General features: G+C 36.4%; 3 protein-coding genes and 1 long non-coding RNA gene across 9 annotated transcripts; 3 read left to right on the forward strand and 1 right to left on the reverse strand.

The window, feature by feature from the left end:
• The first annotated feature begins 1040 nt into the window (after positions 1 to 1040).
• Positions 1041 to 5598, forward strand: LOC105161234 (serine carboxypeptidase-like 20). 2 transcript variants are annotated; one of them, XM_088879861.1, is made up of 15 exons: positions 1041 to 1260; positions 1810 to 1901; positions 2019 to 2164; positions 2492 to 2568; positions 2683 to 2805; positions 2955 to 3057; positions 3166 to 3203; positions 3322 to 3423; positions 3852 to 3932; positions 4052 to 4297; positions 4518 to 4583; positions 4670 to 4782; positions 4912 to 5025; positions 5154 to 5199; positions 5321 to 5598. In XM_088879861.1, exons 1-15 carry the CDS (start codon positions 1255 to 1257, stop codon positions 5402 to 5404), a joined length of 1437 nt encoding a protein of 478 aa, XP_088735987.1. In that variant the 5' UTR covers positions 1041 to 1254; the 3' UTR covers positions 5405 to 5598. The 2 variants fall into 2 exon arrangements, with proteins under 2 accessions (XP_088735987.1, XP_011077160.1); XM_011078858.3 differs by lacking the exon at positions 1041 to 1260 and having other exon boundaries at positions 1357 to 1901.
• A 98-nt stretch (positions 5599 to 5696) lies between these two features.
• Positions 5697 to 7039, forward strand: LOC105161236 (dirigent protein 24-like). Its single transcript, XM_011078859.3, has one exon. The coding sequence runs from the start codon at positions 5846 to 5848 to the stop codon at positions 6935 to 6937; it is 1092 nt and encodes a 363-aa protein (XP_011077161.1). The 5' UTR covers positions 5697 to 5845; the 3' UTR covers positions 6938 to 7039.
• Positions 7040 to 7917: 878 nt separating this feature from the next.
• LOC105161237 (cytidine/deoxycytidylate deaminase family protein) lies at positions 7918 to 12861 on the forward strand. 5 transcript variants are annotated; one of them, XM_088879957.1, is made up of 10 exons: positions 7918 to 8441; positions 9418 to 9552; positions 9907 to 9963; positions 10314 to 10413; positions 10536 to 10661; positions 10748 to 11061; positions 11140 to 11259; positions 11471 to 11716; positions 11797 to 11922; positions 12394 to 12861. In XM_088879957.1, exons 1-10 carry the CDS (start codon positions 8076 to 8078, stop codon positions 12682 to 12684), a joined length of 1881 nt encoding a protein of 626 aa, XP_088736083.1. In that variant the 5' UTR covers positions 7918 to 8075; the 3' UTR covers positions 12685 to 12861. The 5 variants fall into 5 exon arrangements, with proteins under 5 accessions (XP_088736083.1, XP_088736086.1, XP_088736084.1 ...); XM_088879960.1 differs by having other exon boundaries at positions 9907 to 9955; positions 10318 to 10413; XM_088879958.1 differs by having other exon boundaries at positions 9913 to 9963.
• A 5788-nt stretch (positions 12862 to 18649) lies between these two features.
• On the reverse strand, positions 18650 to 20066 carry LOC148788552 (uncharacterized). The gene is made up of 2 exons (XR_016065341.1): positions 18934 to 20066; positions 18650 to 18819 (listed from the first exon to the last, which is right to left on the reverse strand). It is a non-coding gene; the product is annotated as an uncharacterized LOC148788552 (long non-coding RNA).
• Between the last annotated feature and the right edge of the window lie 228 nt (positions 20067 to 20294).

Raw genomic sequence — 20294 nt, forward strand, 5'->3', positions numbered from 1 at the left:
GAAACCCTTGTGCTTAACGAAAAAGGAATTTTTGGAAAGGGAGAGTGGAGACAGGTTACACTTAGCCAAGATAATGGTCGACGGGGCTTGATCCCACGACCCACTTGTAACCGCATGAGAGTGGGTGGTTACCAAGCGTGTGGAAGGGTGGTTACCAGGCGCATAGGGGGCGGTTACCAAAACGTCACGCTTCCTTGCAGTAATTATGGCCATCAAATCAAGCTTACAAAATATTGAAGAATGATCCCCTCTTCTTGCACTACAAGTGCTCCTACTCTAAGGAGTTAGGGGGCATCCTTCCTCCTAAGAATACTTGGCCGAAAAGAGGTTATGAAGCCCAAGCCAAGCCTATACCCTCTAGAAGATTTTCGGACTCGACCCAAGAGAGGAACCCAATTTTAAAATTAGTAATTAATTTTGACGACTTTGACAATCGACCAATATTTAGATTTATATTTAATAACTTTTGTTGTTTTTTATTTTCATAGATATAGATATAGAGTATGGTCTCTAACCTACAATTATTAATGAATATTATTCTTAAGAATTCATCAGCTACTTGATCTGCGATCCACTAACTAATTGTATTATGTGAATGCTAATTACTCCTATATGTAAATATATATTATTGAAATTATAATTTTTATTTATATAGTGGTAATTATATGGTAGTACATACATTGGAAGGGTATAAAAGTCAAATTTGTAACCAAATTGAAGACTTAAGGGATTACATTAATTAAAATTGAAATGAAGCGATGGAGTATGACATTTTGCAGCATGAAATCCAAAAGAAAAGGTTATAAATTAGTATAGTTATTAATATATATATATATATATAGATATATGTCTTAGGTCTAATAAATTAATTAATTAAGAAGCATCAATATTAATATATTTTTACATTCAAGAATATAAAAATATTGATTAATAATTCGAGAATTTTATAAATATTTGCAATTGAGTGTGTGTATATATATATATATATATAAAATTTGAATAGATATCTGAAATTAAAGCTGCAGGTGGAGTGTTGTCTTTTGTGGGTACCCAAACCCATCACCAGCAACAGCAACTGCAGCTGCCATCATCATTCATCCCCCAAAATTCTTCATTTTCTTTATCTTAAATAACCTAATTATAGCAACCCACAATCAGAAATCATAATTCACCTCTCTCTCTCTCTCTCTCTATACATACATATATAAATATATATCCATTGCAGCTGATTCAAGTCAAGAGAGGTTTCTTCGGATGGTGGTATAAAAGAGCGTTAAAGTCATAAGATGCATTTAAGTGTAGCATCATCAATTCATCATCCTCATCCCATCTCAAATTCTGATGTCATTTCTGTTTTCTTTTTTTTTTTTTTTTAATTTCTTGTATGAAAATTCTAGTTCAATTTGAATTTTGATCAAATTTGAATTAATCATATAGTATAATTGATGTATAATTCATAAAAAATAATTAATTTCTGTGGGCTAATTACATAACAAGGTCACACTTAATTTGTATAATGTGATCATATTTAATTCGGGTAAGAATTTTCGTTTTCTAGCATTTGTAACGTTCTTTTAGTACTATATTTCCCATCTTTTGTCTCATCCTTCTGCTTCTCACCTCACAATTTTATCTTGGAATGCCTCTTTAAAGCCGCCACCAAATTTCTCATTAAACTCATATCTCACTCTCTCACACACACACACACTACACACTCAGAAAGACAGACAGAGAGAGAGAGAGACAGCCATGGCCATGCACAAACTTATGCTACTTGTGATGAGTACATCAATTTGCATGTTCTTGCAGTACTTGTGTCCTCTTGAAGCAGCCCCTGAAGATTATCTTGTGACAAATCTTCCTGGATTCAAGGGCACTTTCCCTTCTAAACACTACTCAGGGTATATATGTGTGTGTGTGTGTGTGTTTTATATGTGATTAATGTCTTGTGTGAATCTGTATATTGAGAAAGCATCAACTAAATTGCTTGCTATATATTGCTTTTCTTTTCTTTCAAGGTATGTGAAATTGGATGGAAATCCTCCAAAGAACCTCTTTTATTACTTTGTAGCATCGGAAAGAAGTCCGGCCCGTGATCCCGTTGTGTTATGGCTGAATGGAGGACCAGGTTGCTCTAGCTTTGATGGCTTTGTCTATGAGCATGGTAACAACCTCTCCACATTAATGTATATTACAAATTGATTAAAGGGATGATGGAATAGACTAGGCATTTTTAAATCTTTGAACCTTGCATGTTTGTGGAGGATTTGAGATGGAACTTGGACAAGATTTTGAGATATCTGTAATAGACAATTGTTGTTGGTTGATTCAGAAGAACAGAAGATAAGTTGGAAAGGCAAAGATATCGAGAATTGATGCATGTCGGCTTACTCCTATTGCTTGTTGCATATTGAATGATTTCCTGTTTTTCAGTTTCCATCAACTCTTAATAATGGAATATTAATGTCAACTTTCATGTATTGCTGCACAGGGCCTTTTAATTTTGAAGCAGCAAAACACAAAGGGGGTTTGCCTGTTTTGCATCTTAATCCATATAGTTGGTCTAAGGTTGAGATTTTTCAGAATTTTATTTAAATTTTCCAGACATGTGTTCATGAATACTGTACTTCCATTTATTGCAACATAAAATTTCGTTTTGTTTTTCTTGTATGGACTAATTAGGTTGCCAGTATTATCTATTTGGACTCACCCGTCGGTGTTGGATTCTCCTATTCTGCAAATACAACCTATTATGTAACCGGAGACCTACAGACTGCAGCTGAAACTCATCTTTTCCTTCTTAAGGTATGTTGCATCGCAGTTATGTTTCTGAGAAATTCATGTTAGCTACCTGTCTGTCATACAGGGAAGTTCTAGCTGCATTTTATCATAGTCCATCTCTTTTTAATGAAAAGCTAATTTACTGAAGTAATCTTCTTTGGCTATGTTCCTAGTGGTTTGAGCAATTTCCCGAGTTCACCTCCAATCCATTTTATATCGCGGGCGAGTCTTATGCTGGGATTTACATCCCTACTCTTGCTTCTGATGTCATCAAAGGTAGAAAATCAAGAGAAACTTTTGTGTTTTTGTTTAAATGATCTCTGGATGTAGATAGTTACTTGTTACATAAGTATCTGAAAACTTGTCGACCACATTTCATTGCAGGAATCAAGAACGGTGCTAAACCAGTTATCAATTTCAAGGTAGTTTCCTCCACAGTCTATGCTGTTCCTTGGTTCTTTCATTATGCCGTTGCATTTTGTGTTTGCTTTCTCGAACTTGGAGTTTTCAGGAGTTGAAACTGGGAATGATCTGATGCAGGGATACATGGTGGGAAATGGGGTTTGTGACCCTGGCTTTGATGGCAATGCACTTGTTCCATTTGCACATGGGATGGGCCTAATTTCCGCTAATATGTTTAAGGTTGGAAATTGACTCGTTCTCTTAGAATCTTGATGTCTGAACATTAATGTTCAGATGATGTCAGTTTGCTATTATTTGCAATACTGACAATTTATCTTTCTAAAAAGTTGTGATGTTTCAAACGGTATTACATGATAAAGTACGCTATGGCGTGACCTGATATACACGTCATTGTTTCTGTTGCGTCATTTATAGAAAGTCGACATGATTTTGAACTTTGCGTAAAAAGATGGAAACTCTATAACTCGATGAAATCAGACCACAATCCGGAGTAACCACAGCATTACTTGCTGATGATCCTCAGAATGGCCCTTCTTGCATTCGGAGCAGTTACAGCTACTTACGGATGCATTTATATTTGTTTCCAAGTTTCAACCTTTCCTCAACACAAGCCCTGAGCACTTGCTTACACTGTTTACTGTTTCTAGGAAGCTGAAGTCCTCTGCAAAGGGAATTACCACAATTCCATCAACAATAAATGCCAAAAGATACTGTACAAGATCGACAGGGTAAGAATCTTGGCAACATGGCAGCACAATTAAGTTTCTATGTCACTCCTCATTTGTTATGATAGGCTGACGCAAAACTAGGACTTTTATTTACGAATTTTGCTGACTTTTTGTTTCAGGTTTTAGATGAATTGAACAGATACGACATCCTCGAACCCTGCTTCCACCACGTTGGTCTAAATGACGTTGCGAATGAAAACACAACTGGCCTACCACAGAGCTTCAAGGAGCTGGGTCAAACTGAGAAGCCTCTTGCTGTGAGAAAGAGGATGTTTGGCCGTTCGTGGCCATTCCGTGCACCAGTTGAAGATGGAATCATCCCATTATGGCCACAGCTGATGAGAAAGATCACGGTCCCTTGTATGGTAAGTAACCAATAATCAACAAAAAGCGAGTCTGTTGGTTTTGTTCCGTTCTTAATTATTATGAGAACAACCTGCATTTTGGTTTCGTAGTTGTCTGAAAATAACTCATTCCTTGTTTTCCAAAAATATCAGAACAAGTGACTTGAGAAAACTTACATCGTTTCAGTTTGTTACTTTTCCTAATCATTGCTAGAGAGATGACCTTGATAGAATCGCGCAGGATGATGTACAGGCAACTATATGGCTGAACGACGATGCAGTCAGAAAAGCAATTCATGCTAGTCCGGTACGTCTTCTGGCAAGCTTTCACAAATCCAGACTTAGAGAAAAATGAACTCTTGTTTATTCTTTCCTATTTCTAAAACTGCTCAGGAGAGTGGAAACTGGAGTCTGTGTGTCGATTTGCGATACACTCATGATGCAGGAAGCATGCTCAGCTACCACAAGAACCTGACATCTAGTGGCTACAGGGTTTTGATATATAGGTAAAAGATGATTTCTTCACAAAGAGATATTAAGTCAGTTAAAACAATCCTTATATCCCGGAATGTATCCAGTTTTACATCAGTGGTTCCTGTCCAATTCTTTGGTTTACAATGTTTTTGATTTTGTAGTGGAGATCATGATATGTGTGTTCCATTCACTGGAACTCAAGCATGGACACAGTCACTAGGATACAAGATAGTGGATGAATGGAGACCTTGGAAATCCAACCGCCAAATCGCAGGGTACGTATATTCTCCTCCTGACATCATCTGCATCGCTCAATTCTTGACGACATATTTCTCTTTCTTGGATAAGATTCCTCGTATATCGTTGTTTTTGCTCTTCCATAAAGGCTTATGTGAAACTGCAGATTCATACAGGAGTATGCTAATGATTTCACTTTCCTCACCGTCAAGGTATATAGCTATATGACTTTTTTCTCCCGTCTGTAGAGTTTTCACTGGCACAAGATCAAGAAACAGGTAGTCTTAGTCATTGTCAGATTCCGACATGGATTTCATATTTGATTGTGTGCAGGGAGCTGGACATACCGTGCCTGAATACAAGCCTAGAGAATCACTTCACTTTTTCAGTCGTTGGATCGAAGGGCTGCGGATTTAATTGACTAACAAAGAGGAAAGGAAAATCGCGAGCTGTTATCTATACATGCTGGTAATAAGCAATAACAGAGAAACTTGAGAAACAAAGTTGAACAGACTTTGTTTAAACCTTAATGTTTGAGTATTCCTCCAAGGTTCCTTTCTGAAAATTTGGAGGATAATCAGAAATGAATGCAATGAAGATTTCTGGTTTAATTCTCTGTTTCATAGTATTATATTTGTACTACTCAACGAAACCATTTCTCCAAAACCTCTGCAATCAAAAGAGTTTAGGTTTCTCAACTAATCATACACTCAAGTTTGTAAATTAAGTGCAGTGATCACCAACTCCACATCATCAGCTCCACTTTCCATTATATACTACTCCAACTATATATACCCTTCTTGAATACAGTATGCTCACCAAGATTCATATCAACTCTTCTCAACTTTTTGCTTCCAAATGGCTCACCTTTTTATGCTCACCTCTAAAATTCTCAACTCTATCATTTGCTTGTTGCTGCTAGCCACCACCTTCGCTAGCTCCGCAAGAATTCTTGATGAAATAACCCCGTCAGTCCCCCTTTCAGTTGATGCGCCGGACACCTCGGATCCTATACCGGAGACTGACAACCCTAATGTTGCACCTGCGGTGCCACCCACCACCACCACCCTGCCCAGTGGCCAATTTCCAGCCACCGACACTGTTCCCACCACTGATTTGGCACCCGTTGTCCCAACAGAACCTGCAGCACCTCTCGTAGCACCGGGTCCCCACGTTCCACCAGTCACAACCCCAGTCACTACACCATCTAGTGGAGCTGCTGCCACCTCTGCTACGACGCCAGCTGCAACCTCCGGTGATCCCTCCACATTTTCCTTCTTCATGCACGACATCCTTGGAGGGTCCCAGCCCTCAGGTCGAGTAGTCGCTGGTATCGTGGCTAACTCCAATGCCAACAACCTCCCCTTCTCCAAGCCCAACAACCAAATCTTCCCCATTAATGGCGGTGTTCCTCTCAACACCATCAACGGCGTCATCAACAACAACAACTACCCATTCCTCGTCGGCCTCAATGGCTCTCCTACCAACACCCTCGTCCAAAGCAACGGCAACAACGTGGTAACCGACAACAACAACCAAGCCTTTGTTACAGCAGGACAACTCCCACAAGGCCTGACAATCCAACAACTCATGTTTGGGTCGGTAACAGTGGTCGACAATGAGATAACAGAAGGGCACGAGCTGGGAACAGGAGTGCTCGGAAAAGCTCAAGGCTTTTACATCACAAGCTCAACAGACGGCAGCAGCCACACACTGGTGCTGACTGCGTTATTCCACGGGGGCGATCATCATGAGATTGTGGACACAATAAGCTTCTTCGGGGTACACAGAACTGCCACTCCGATGTCCCACATTGCAGTAGTTGGAGGAACAGGGAAGTACGAGAATGCAAAAGGGTATGCTACAATTGAGACACTTCCTCATGTGGATCAGCATACAACTGATGGTGTGGAAACGATCACGCACTTCACTGTTTATCTGACCACCTAGAGGGATTTCATCAGTTGTTTAGTCCTATAAACTGTTATGTTGTGTTACTGCTTATTATTAGTTTGTCGTGTGATTTGCGTGTAAGTCGAAGTTGTCAGTTCATCAGCTCTTCTTCTGCTTGCCATTGCCCGCAGATTAACACACCATTAAAAGTGGATCAACCAACTTGCATGCATGGTACAAAATATGAAGTATATATATATATATGGTAGCAAAAGATTGCGTTGAAGGTGTGAATAAAAGATGAACACCCGTAAAAGTACTGTAGCATAAACATAATCAAATTCTTATCAAGACTAGACGTTAAACCAATCACATCATAAGTGCAAATATATTCTAAAAGAAATTTTTTTTTTTTCAGAAAATAGATATTAATGCACTCAAATATAATATGAATGGAGATATATATATATATATATATTTAAGAAAATATGATGAAAATTGATCAAAAAAAAAAAGAAAATATGTGAAAAATATGTATATGAAGTGTGAAATAAAAAACCAACTTTATTATGCAAACTTTTTAAGCACTCAAACGGGATTTTATATGAAATACTATGTGTGTATATGTATAATAATTTTTATATTTTAAAACATATTATAAATAAAAATAAAATATATAAACTAATAAATTATATTTTTTTAAAAATTAATTTAGATATTCTTGACACACAAAAACAATTAATGTAGAGGTGTTAAAATGTTGTGGAATTACTTTTGTAAAAATATATAATTATAATTAATTTTTAAAATTATATAATTATAAGTATAGTGTGGTGGTGTCACTAACAGCCGTTTGTGTAGTGAGTATGGAGAGTGTTTATTTTTTTTTTATATTAGTATAAAAAATGCTATTTTGTGTATGAAAACAAAATATTTAAATAATATAAAAAGTTTGATGTGGGGTTTTATTTTAGAAAATGAATAAAAAATTATGGTGCAAGTGTGCTAAAAAGAGAGAGAGGAGAGAGAGAGAAATTAGAACATAATTTTTCAATCCAAAATAGCAATTGGAGTTGGAAGAGTTTTATCCAAATCCAAAACGTCTCAGCTTCTTGGAATTTCAGCAGAAGTTGACCCACTGACTTCTCCGGCAGGTAGAGACCAAAACCACCACCCCAATTTGTCGCCTCCGGCGATGGCCTTCTCATTGGGACCCTTAAAGTTTCCTTCTTCCCTTGTCTGCAGAGCAACTCCCACAACTTCTTCCTCCTCCTCACTTGCCCTTGACGCCGCCTACATCAAACGCGCGGCCGAGTTAGCCGACAAGTCCGCCGGGTTCACGGCGCCGCACCCCAACTATGGTTGCGTCATAGCCACCACTTCAGGTAATGGAGAGAGGGTGGTGGTTGGCGAGGGGTATTTGTATGCGCAAGGGACCACTCCGGCGGAGCTGCAGGCGGTTGAGGCCGCCGGGGAAAGCTGCCGTGGTGCCACTGCTTATATCAACATGGAGCCCAATCACTGCCTAGCCGACCAAGCTGCGGTTTCTGCTCTGGTCCAGGTAAATTGCTTTCCAATAATACTATGTAATTTGCGCTTTGTGTTTCAAAATGTTGCCTTTCTGCTTCAGATTTTATCACGAGCGTAGAACGCTTTTGCTTGAACCATTGCTTAAATCTCGATTAAACCTCAAGAAAATTTTGAACCACAATGTTCCTCGTATTACATTCCGAGATCTGATTTAGATTTTGTAGCAAATTAAATGTTTCTCGCTTAAAGATGAGAGTGTTGGATCTTGTTTTTACTATTCTGAGCTATTGCTTTTGTGCCGCTTCTCTTATCTCCGACATTTTCTAGTAGTTCTATCAGTAGAACTTCTGGATTGTATTGTGTCTGAAAATTTTGTATTTTTGTTCTTAATCTTTGGTGAAATCTAGTTAACTTGAATCAACTGTACGCTATTAGTAGTGTTGGTGATTGATTTTGATTATTGGCTTTATCTGTGCATTTCTCATCCCATAACTTGGAGCTGCCATGAAAGTTTTCTCCCTTAAACTCTACTCAATGCTGGAAAACGGATATTTTCTCATGATGTGACTTATTTCCTCTGCCATTTAAGTGGGCTACAGGCGTTCTTTGTCGCTTAAGGGTGGCATAAGATATCTATTTGAAAGAGACTTCAGAACCCTAGTGTGAGTTTAATGAATATTATTTAATCATTATTTTGTGCAACTAGAAAGATGTTGGAGGACAATTGAAGGTAGAATTTTCTCACATTGAAAAGTTTAACCCCTCTGTTTTCGAAGAACTACCCCCTTTTATACACATATATGAGCACCATCTTTCCACTCACTCCAATATTATATGAGATGGATATGCACTCAGAAAAAGCACAAATTCAGACCCCCCCCCCCCCTCAACCTGTGCTGAAAATCGTATAATCTTGTCATCACTGTGCCAGATATCCTTATTGATACTGCTTGACGATATTCACATTCATTTTGAAGTAAAAGTCATAAGTGCTTATGCATGTTTAGGCAGGAATAGCTAGGGTTGTCATTGGTATCAGGCATCCTTTGCAACATCTCCGAGGAAAGGCTGTCCGTGCCTTGAGAAGTGAAGGCCTGCTGGTTGATGTTCTTGGTGAGGATCTCCAGTGTAAAACTGTAGAGGTAATGTTTTCAAAACTTGAGCTTCCTATAATCTCACAAGTTTTCTGGAGCATTTACTTGCATTTGTTTTGGCTCTTTAAAAATGATGTAATTGTTGTTTGGCAAGTAATGTAGATGTTATGATCTTCCAAATAACTTATCTTGTATTTGCGGTGAGTGTCACTACACTTTCAGATATAGTAAGACATTAACACGCACATCTACAAATGAAAGTGACGGTCGTTTATAGATAGACACAAGTCCACTCGAATGAATGCATGCAACAAATCGAATTATATGCTCGAATGTGAGATTTATGTTCTCTTATGACTTCGTGATAGTAAGGTATATTTCTGAAACTTATCTACCTCTTAGATACAGAGACTGGTAGAGAGCAGGGGATTGTCTTATATCCAACTCCCAGGTCTGACAGTGAGTAGCATCTACGGAATTGAGATCTGTTAAAATTGATGTATTTATGCAATTTTCTTGGCATTGCTACTTTATCATATTATATTGTTTCAGATGTGCTATCTTATGGAAGATGTAGGTTGAGAGTTTATGTAGAAACTATTATACATCACTGTATACTGGTTTGCTTTTCTACCTATTAGCAACTTGCTTCAATACGTAAGCAGTATGCTTTTCATTTATCTTCTTCGCTTAAATAAAACACAGCTATTTTTTTTTTTTGTGCTTGTTATATTTCTCATATTACACATCATAACTTGTTCCCCTTACCTTACCGAAAACTTATTTGCCTTTCTGACTTTATCCTGTAGGAAGGTCTCAAGTCCTGTCTCCTAGTAAATGCTCCTTTACTGTATAGGGCATCTTGTCGAGTTCCATTCTCTGTTCTCAAATATGCAATGACCCTTGATGGTCAGTACAGGGTAGTTGTTTTTTGCTTAATCTGTTCATTTCACTGTTTCCTTGGAGCAATAATATCTGAGTAATTTGTCGAAACTGCTGCTATTTCTTATATCATACTGGTATAAATGCAGGAAAAATTGCTGCAAGTAGTGGACATGCATCATGGATAAGTAGCAAAAAGTCAAGAACCCGAGTTTTTGATATGCGGGGCAGGAGTGATGCTGTTATTGTTGGAGGAAACACTGTACGCCGAGATAGTATGAATCTCTAATTATGTTAATTTTTTATGGATTGTGATGCTGGAAATAATCAAATCATATTCTAATTCAACTCCGAAATGTAGATCCACGTTTGACAGCAAGACATGGAGGTGGGCATTTGCCCCAAAGGATTGTACTGTCAAAATCGCTCGATCTTCCTGAGGTGGCAAACTTGTGGGATGTTACTGAAGTTTCCACATTGGTCGCAACACAGAGAGGTGCAAAAAGGAGCTTCCAAAAATACCTTGCATCAAAGGGTGTTGAAGTAGTTGAGTTTGAAATTTTGAACCCTAAAGTTGTCATGGAATACTTGTATGATCGTGGCTGTCTCTCTGTTTTGTGGGAATGTGGAGGTACATTAGCTGCATCTGCTATTTCTTCTGGTGTCATACACAAGGTATGTCTGGGTAAATGTGAAACTTCAAGGAGTATATTCTCTTAATTCTCAACTTCGACATACTTTGTGTTGTTGAAGGTACATGCATTCGTTGCCCCTAAAATTATTGGTGGAAAAAATGCTCCATCTCCTGTTGGAGAACTTGGGATGGTGGAGATGTCACAAGCATTGGAACTAATTGATGTACACTATGAGCAGGTTAGAAATATTTCTGATATAGTGCTGAAAATATCTTCACAGTTGCTTTATTCTGTCTACTGTTTACCTGAAACCCTTTAGAATGTGAGACCCTTTATTCAGTTGATTAACAACTATGTTATTGCGATAGAAAACTTTATAACCTGTGCCAAATAGGCCTCTGAGTCTTCTATGACTAGATTATTCAACAATTGTGAGCATCCAATTGCAGGTTGGTCCTGACATGCTTGTAAGTGGATTCCTTCAGCCGGTTCCCGACTTGACACCTGTGATTCCATCAGTAGATGAAACTTCTGCAATTGATCCTACCGTCTCTCCATTTGAAGCAAGCATCATATTCTTTTATAAAACATGGGATCCTTATGGTGCATTCTCAAACTTCTCTTTGCATCCAATTCAATTGCCTGATGAAAATGGCAACTATTATAGCTGGCCCAGTGTGGAGCACTATTACCAGGTCCATTTCTTGGTCTATTGCTGTAGTTCTTGTCCATACATTGTATGTCTAGATTTATCTAAACTTTCTTAATTCTGTAGGCTCATAAGTTTGTGGGGTTAGGTGATCCTGTTGCCAAAAACTGTTTGGAAGAGATAAAAAACTCCAAAAGTCCAGAGGAAGCAGCACGTATAGGAAGGAGAATGCAGAGACAGCACCCAGATTTGGTATCACTTTACTGTCTGATTATTTTTAGCTGAATGTGTTTATGAAAATCGTTGTTATTAGCTTAATGCTTCGAATTACTGAGATGTGAAAATTTATTGTAACCCTTTTATCTGGCATAGTTGGTAACCTGGAGTTTGATTTAACTAGGATTGTCAAGGTTAGCAGAAATGAGTAGGTTGTCCTAGTAATATCTACATATGCATCTTAACGATGTCCAACAATTCTATTGATAGATGTGACGATACAATGTATCAAGTTGATAAATGTAATATGGGACCCAACTCTGTTTCAATTGACTACTACTAGACAACCAGAGGAGAGGCATTCTGGTGTGGACAAGATCATTAATGATTAACTGCTAAACATATGAAGCACGTTTCTTCCTCCATCATGATTCTTGAATTCTTGAATAAAAACATAATGATTCTCTTTGTGACTGTCTGATACAATTCCTGTCATTGTCCATACAGGTGAGACCCGACTGGGAATCTGTCAAGATAGATGTCATGTACAGAGCATTAAAATGTAAATTCTCTACGTATCCGAATTTAACTTCTATGCTACTCTCGACTGCTGGATCCGTCCTGGTTGAAGCTTCACCGCATGATCTGTTCTGGGGTGGGGGTCGAGAAGGAGAAGGGCTAAACTATCTTGGGAGGCTGCTGATGCAGTTGAGATCCGAGTTTCTGTCAGATTCTGCACAGAATGCAGATGATAGAAGTCTTCGACCGGACGAAATCAAGGTACAGAAATTGCCATGAAAATTGTGATCCACAGATTGAATAAGTTAAGCTGACATCAGAATTTCTTGATAAGATGAGAGTTGTACATTGAAACAAGAATTGTAGAGGTGAGGGCTTAAGTTTAACATAATTTCTAACATTTATTATTATGATTGCATGAAATGAAAGAGCAATAAATGGATTTCATTTTCATCAGTCTATTTCTTTCACAATTTGTTTTTTGGCCATGTGCTGGAAATGAGAAGGTTTCATTGGACAATTCAACAAAATTGGATTGTTGTGAATGCAAAGACCACAACCAAATATAAAATTAAATTAAAATATCTCATTTCTTACGTGGAGTGATATTAATTGAACATGAAAAAAAGTTACATATTTTAATTCATTTGATAATGGGCATGATGGTCTTTGTAACCAAAATTATATTATAAAGGTTTTTAATATTTTATAATGTGTATAGAAATGTTAAATATAGGTATGACATTGACATGGTCCATGTTGTGAAGGAACACCACCAATCTGTCTGTCATCACATGCAACAATCTATATGTCTTGTGCTTGTAATTTATAATTTTTTTTTATCACAAAAAAAAAAGTAATTTCACCACAAAAAACAAAATTATGGTAAACACCCATTGTATATATTAAAAAGGGGGCACCGACCACGCCCATTCAGAAAAAGAAAAAAAAAAATCTACCACACAATGAAAATAAATGTATTGAGTTGAGTGTGTGTGTGTGTGTGTGTGTGTGAAAGAGAGAGAGAGAGAGAGAGAGAGAGAGAGGGGTGATGGGGTATTAAGCATGAAGAACGTGATTTCCTAAATAAATATCTGCACTTAATTATTATAACTTATGATATAATAATATTGAGTGACATCCACAGCCACACCCATATCTGCTCTTATTACTTATTTATTTGTGTCAAGTCTTACTATCTCAATAATATATATATGTTTATAGCGTCATGAATGCAGATTGGCATTTCAAAGTAATATAGAGGGTAGCCTAACACTTTCAGTTATTGGATTGGATTGGATATGCATTATTATTTCCTATTATAAATAAATTAGTTAGTACCTAAATACGCGTAATCAAAAAAATTTTAAAATCAAATGAGGACTAACCTATAAAATAGAGGTTAATACTTTAATGTTTAAATCAGTAACGTATTTACTTAAAAGGTTATCGAGAAACTTGTGAAATAACGTAAGAAGTTTTGATGAAATAATTGCAATGACTTGACAAAGTATCAAGATAAAGTGAGAATTATTTTGTGGAGTACAAAAAAGTGTAAGCAAGTTGTTGAAAATAGAGAGAAAACAGTAAAAGTGAGTGAACAATACTTGATGCTTTATGTTTGCACAAAACTCTATTAATAAGCCAATGGAGATTCGAAAGCGATTGCAGTTTGTGATATGCAGTTAGAAAGCTACGTGAGTTAGCTAAGAACAAAAAAGAAAATTGTGATTTGGACTTATCTTTAAGAAGTTATAACTATTTGAATGAGTCATATCAGTCAAACCGAGTTCGGCGAATTCCATTTTACTTGTTGTTGCTAGGTCAGCCTATTATATAAAGTATCACAAACAATTGGAATATCAGATATAATAACAGTTTTTGAAACAAAAAACACAAACAAACATGTTAGAACAAATAAACAGTAAAACCAGTTACACATGACATTTTTATGAAAAAACTAAACCGAGAACTTAGAATAAGAGTTGTATCCTAACAACTCTCAGTCTGAAACTACAACTAATCAAATCACAAAATAATTCTGCTATTCTTGAAAAAATTATATGTCCCGTCTTAAATGCACTAGGTACTATACAACTTCTTCTAGGATAAGACGAATGTCGTTCTTTCAGTATTGCACTTGTGTTGACGAACACCTCGACCCACACTCGGAAACTTTACTGGAACAGAAGCTCAAACCTATAATTTGAGAGAAAATCGAGAGTAGAACTAGAGAGGAGAAGTAGGAGAGGACTTGTGAATTCTGTTATGAGTTGTGTGTTTTAAGTGAGCAGTGGCATCAGCCTTTTATAGGCATGGCCAGCCACACACCATCAATGCAGCCATAAACACCCCAGTAACCATATTAAGAACAGGTTTAAAATCTGTCAATAATGGCATTTAAAACTAATTGAAACATCACGAAATAGAAAAATTTTTGAGGCTTTTAAACGTCAATATAAATGACAGTAGTTTCAGGTTTTAAAAAAAAACCTGAAATCGAAAATTTAAACATTTAAACTTCAAATTTGAAATTTTTGATTTTGAAATCTGTTTTGCTTTTACTCCATAAATTCCAAATGTTTTTCCTACAAAAAGATATATTTGAGACTGAGACATTTGTCGGTGTCCGTGGCCGGAATTGGAGTAGGAGCAGGCCGGGACAAGCGGGGCCGGCCGCGCGTGTGGGGCAACTCCATATTCACTCTAGTATCCATAACACTTCAAACACAATTTGGATACTGAACTTACTATAAGGAGTTTATTTTTACTATAAATTTCTAATGTGAAAAAAATGAGTGAAAAACACTCATCCCCACGTACACCTTATATACACATCAAAGCCTAATCTTTTTCCATCATATTCTTATGTGGACAAAAGCAACTTCTCTCAATTTCTCAAAATCTAATTTATGGATTAACATGTAATTGTATCCATATTTTAGACTATTTTGTTGTTATAAATTAGCACCATATTATGCAATTACAACAATCCCTCACAAATTTATAGATTTGAACTCAAGCTTCTGGTTTGAACCACTATTTAAGTTATCTAACATCAGCTGTCACCAGGTCAAATGGAACTAAGCCTTGAATTTGGGCCTGTCAGTAACATCAAACCGCGGCTTTGTGTTGATCTTTATGGTTGACACTTTAGGTCGTGTGTCCTGATCCTATTCATGAATGCTTTAAAAAATAACCCAATTTTTAGTTGTAGCCAAACAACTGCATTCACTTAGTTGGGTGTTTCCAAGAATGCACTGATAGCATCTTGTCTAATAGATTTGACCCCGTTCAGAGTTTAACTCTTACTATACTTACAGTATCAGCACCTTCCAGAATTACAAGAGATAGACTCTAGATACAAAGTATCAATCTATTTTGGTGCTCTGACATATCCTTCGACTTGTTAATACCATATTGAACCTTTCTTGTGGGATCTCCACTTAGATGGTTGGGTTTCTATTATAAATATGTCAACGATGGGTTTTCAATCTCATCCCCAATCTGAATTTTTGCATTTGTGACAGATCTAATTCTTTCGTCAAATGATCAGCCACATTCTCTTTTTTTTCCCCACAAAGTTAATGCTTATAACTCTGTCCGACACTAATTTTCTTATAGATTTAAGTTTAACTCGGATGTATATTTTTATCTTTTGGTTGTATTTACGACTTCGAGCATTTGCAATCATGGTTTGACTATCACAATATACAACAACATGTAGAAGAGGCTGGCTTACAATGAAAAATTATAATAACAACCTATACAACCATTCTGCCTCAATACAAGTTGTATCCAATGCACATAACTCGGCTTCAAAAATAGATCGGGTTTATCAAAGTCTGTTTTGCAAACTTCTAGGAGACTGCACCAACACCTAAGGTAAATACATCTCCTGAACTCCCATTACTCCTTGAGTTTTTAGCTATCTAATTAGCATCACTATATCCCTCATAGAACAACAGGGAATTTGCCATATTGTATGATCAGTAATACCGTGCCCTTCAATACCATAGTACCCTATCCAAAGCTCGCTAATGGGTTCTGTCCGGATAACTAGGTTATCTAGTCAGCTTTGACATAAAAAAGATATATTTGGTCTTGTCCCATTTTCCAGATACTGCAAACTCCTAGAGATCTGGAAATACCCGAGTTGTGTTACCAAAACACCACTTTCATTTTTGAATAAAACTATAGAAGAATCATATGGTGTTTTACCAATTCTACTGTTCTGATAGCCAAAATTTCTCAATTATCTTCTTAAAATAATGAGACTGAGAAATGACTATCCCATAAGTTGAACAAATCAACTTGATACCAAGAATTCCATCGGCCTTACCCATATCTTTCATTTCAAACTTATTCTTTAAAAATGACTTGGTTTTGGTTATTATATCTAAACATGATCCTATTAAAAGAATGTCATCTACATATAGGCATAAAATGATAATCTTTATCTCCTTTAACCTTACAGTAAATACATTTATCACTCTCATTTACAGTGAAGCCAAACGCAAGAATAGTTTTATCAAATTTTTCATTCCACTATTTGGGTGTTTATTTAAGTCCATAGAGAGACTTAACAAGTTTGCAAACTTTATGCTCGTTACCATGAGCTACAATCCCTCAAGCTAATCCATGTATATTTCTTCCTCGAGTTCACAATACACGAAGGCTGTTTTCACATCTATTTGGTGAATCGGGAGACTATACACTGAAGCAAGTACTATGAGCACTCGGATTGTAGTTAATTGAGCTACCAAAGAATAGGTATCAAATAGTCTATTCCCTTCTTTTTTTAAAAAAAAATCCTTAGCTACCAATCTGGCCTTAAACTTATTGATTGTCTCATCAGGTTTCAGTTTCTTCATAAAGATCCACTTACATCCAATTGTAGTTCAATTTCTTCATAAAGATCCACTTACATCCAATTGTAGTACACCCCGGAAGAAGATCGACTAACACTCATGATCTATTAGAAACAATGGAGTCCATCTCACTTTTGACAGCTTCCTTCCACTACTTAACTTCTGAAGAAGTCATAGCATCTTTAAAAATTACTAGATCATCCTCGATATTGTAAGTGATAAAGTCACTTCATAAATCCTTGACAATCATATCTCTCTTACTCCGTCTAAGTCCATCTGACTCCTCATAAGTCGGACTAGTGCTACTAGGATTAAACCCCACATTTGTCATCTTTTCCACATGTTCAGGAATAGAAGTGGAGGCAAGTAAATCATCACGATAAATACTTAGAGGTATTCCCGCTTTCATAGGAAATACATCTTCTAGAAAAATAGCATCATGAAATTCAACTATTCTGTTGACCTCAATGGCTGGAATTTCATTTAAATAACCAAAAATCGTAAAGCATAACTTGTCTTCACATAGCCCAAGAACACAACATCAACAATCTTAGGGCCTAATTTCTTTCTCTTGTGTTCTGGGACCAGCCATTTTGCTAAGCATCCCCACGCTGGAAAGTATTTGAGGTATGGTCTCCTACCTTTCCATAATTTGAAATGAGTACTCGTATTGTGTTTCAGAGGGGCTCTACCCACAAATACTTAGGTAATCCAGAGGTTAACAAAAGGCTGTTAATCATGTCTTTAAACGTTCTATTCTTTCGTTCAACTATTCCATTTGACGAAGGAGAATATGAAGGATTCTCTTCGTGAATAATACCAAAACTTTGGCAATATTCGTTGAACTTTCGACTCATATTCACTTCCTCTATCTGACTTTAATCGTTTAAATTTCTTACCAATTTGGATTGTTGCTTCTTTTTTAAACAAAAAAAAATTATATAAGGCTTCATTCTTATTTCTAATGAAAAAACATAACAGTATCTACTGCAATAATCTATAAATGTGATAAAATAACGCTTATGGTCCTCAGTCAAAATTCTATTGAACTAACAAATATCAGTGTGAACTAAATCAAGTATCCTGAATCCCTTTCAACTTATTGATAGGATTTCCTAACTTGGCATTTGTGACCTCATTCAATATTATGACAGGAATTAAAATCAAGATTCATTATTCATTTAAATGAACCCAAATTTGAATGGCCTAATCTACTATGCCACAAAGTAGAAGATTCAACATTCAAAATAAAGGTATCAAAAATAACAATTTTATGGCTTTCAACTCGAACTTTAAACAAACCATCAGACAAATAACTTTTGCCAACAAAAACATCAAATCATTGAATTACAACTTTATTAAATTTAAAGGACAATTCATAACCCTCACTAACTATTACAGAACCGCTCGTTATATTTCTCCCAACAGTAGGTACATGATGAACTCTTTTCAAAGATAGAACACGCCCTGAAGAAAACTTCAAGTCCACACTTCCTATCCCAAGTACTTTAATTGTACTGGAGTTCCGTATGCTTACGGATGGCTTGATAAGACACAAAAAGCCATTTATCAACAAAATGTGCATATTTGCTCCAGTGTTAATCAACCAATCAAATGGTTCATAAATAGTTAGGAGTTGGGTTGTACAGAAACATACCCTTCAGTTGCTCCTGAGGTGCTAGCACCGCTAGAATCTCCCATAACCATATTGACAGTTGCTTGCGCAGTTTTGACTTTTTTAGTAGGACAATCCTTGGCCCAGTGTCTAACCTGCCTACAGTTCTAGCAGGGTTTATTTGCTTTTGATTTCTTAATTTTTACGGTCTTGCCTTTATTGATGGTTTTCGAGTTCGGGTTCACATTATCACTTTCTTTCTCTTGATTGTTAAATTTGCCCATGGTTGATGCTCAACACGCATTTTATGTTCTAATTTTGTACTCTTTCTCTATACTAATCGTGATCATAAGATTCAAAGACAATATCATTTTTTATCATTTGAGCGTCATGCCAAAATATTTTCAAGATTTGGGAAGTTTATCCACTATAGACATGATCAGAAACTTCTTAGGAAGCTTCATCTCAGTATCAGACAGAGCATGCTCAAGATTTATAATCTCATGCGTCTGTTCAGCTACAAACCTTCCCTCGACCATCTGATACCTCATTAATTTAAAAACAGATACCTCAATAATTACATTTAAAACTAGCTGAAACAACACGAAACAAACAAATTTTTTAGGCTTTTAAACCCAAATTAAAATGACAATAATCAACAGCAGTTTCAGGTTTTTTAAAAAAAATCCAAATGTCTTTGGTGCAAAAGGATATATTCTAAGACTTTCACCCTCACAGGCAACGACAACATGCATGTGGGACAATCTTATGTTTACTCTAGTCTCTATAACACTTCAAACACAATTTGGACATTGAACTTACTATATAGAGTTTATTTTTACAGATAAACTTCCAATGTGGGAACAAAAGTGAGTGTAAAACACTCAACCGACATATACCTTATATACACATTTAAGCCTCCTTTTCCCATCATATTCTACGTGGGACAAAAGCAACTTCTCTCAATTTTCAAAATCTAATCTATGTATTAACATGTAATTGTATCCATATTTTAAACCATTTTGTTGTTATAAATTAGCACCATATTATGCCAGTTACAACACGGCCTTCATGAGTTTAGAAGAAATTTGTTGGAAATCTTTTAAACTTGTCAAGTTGATACAAACAGATGGGGCAAAGAACAGATACCTTACTCATGAGTCAGTAAAACCAGATCTGCTGGATAGTCACGATACCTTACTCAAACTTTAGCATTAAGTTTGAGAAAACAAATATTTAAGAATAAAAACTAGGAAAGCAATGATGAAAGAAAAGAATCAGACAAATACAATCCTCATGACACAATCATTCCTTGCTTTTCTTGGTCAGCCGACTTTTATCCAATCACCCCTTTTTCTCCTTTGTTTTCTTTCCTACTTTAATATATACACTATCCCTTCTTA

This window comes from Sesamum indicum, linkage group LG4 (assembly GCF_026168435.1).
Source record: "Sesamum indicum cultivar Baizhima isolate 11 linkage group LG4, ASM2616843v1, whole genome shotgun sequence".
Taxonomy (NCBI): Eukaryota; Viridiplantae; Streptophyta; class Magnoliopsida; order Lamiales; family Pedaliaceae; genus Sesamum; species Sesamum indicum.

Bases quoted from the DNA above. Each gene is read 5' to 3' on its own strand.
- LOC105161237 (XM_088879957.1), top strand. From the start codon at position 8,076: ATGGCCTTCTCATTGGGACCCTTAAAGTTTCCTTCTTCCCTTGTCTGC. The intron at 10,662-10,747 runs GTATGAATCTCT...TCCGAAATGTAG, and splicing joins AAACACTGTACGCCGAGATA to ATCCACGTTTGACAGCAAGA. The intron at 11,062-11,139 runs GTATGTCTGGGT...GTGTTGTTGAAG, and splicing joins CTTCTGGTGTCATACACAAG to GTACATGCATTCGTTGCCCC.
- LOC105161236 (XM_011078859.3), top strand. From the start codon at position 5,846: ATGGCTCACCTTTTTATGCTCACCTCTAAAATTCTCAACTCTATCATT.
- LOC105161234 (XM_011078858.3), top strand. From the start codon at position 1,750: ATGGCCATGCACAAACTTATGCTACTTGTGATGAGTACATCAATTTGC. The intron at 3,058-3,165 runs GTAGAAAATCAA...ATTTCATTGCAG, and splicing joins TGCTTCTGATGTCATCAAAG to GAATCAAGAACGGTGCTAAA. The intron at 5,026-5,153 runs GTACGTATATTC...GTGAAACTGCAG, and splicing joins TCCAACCGCCAAATCGCAGG to ATTCATACAGGAGTATGCTA.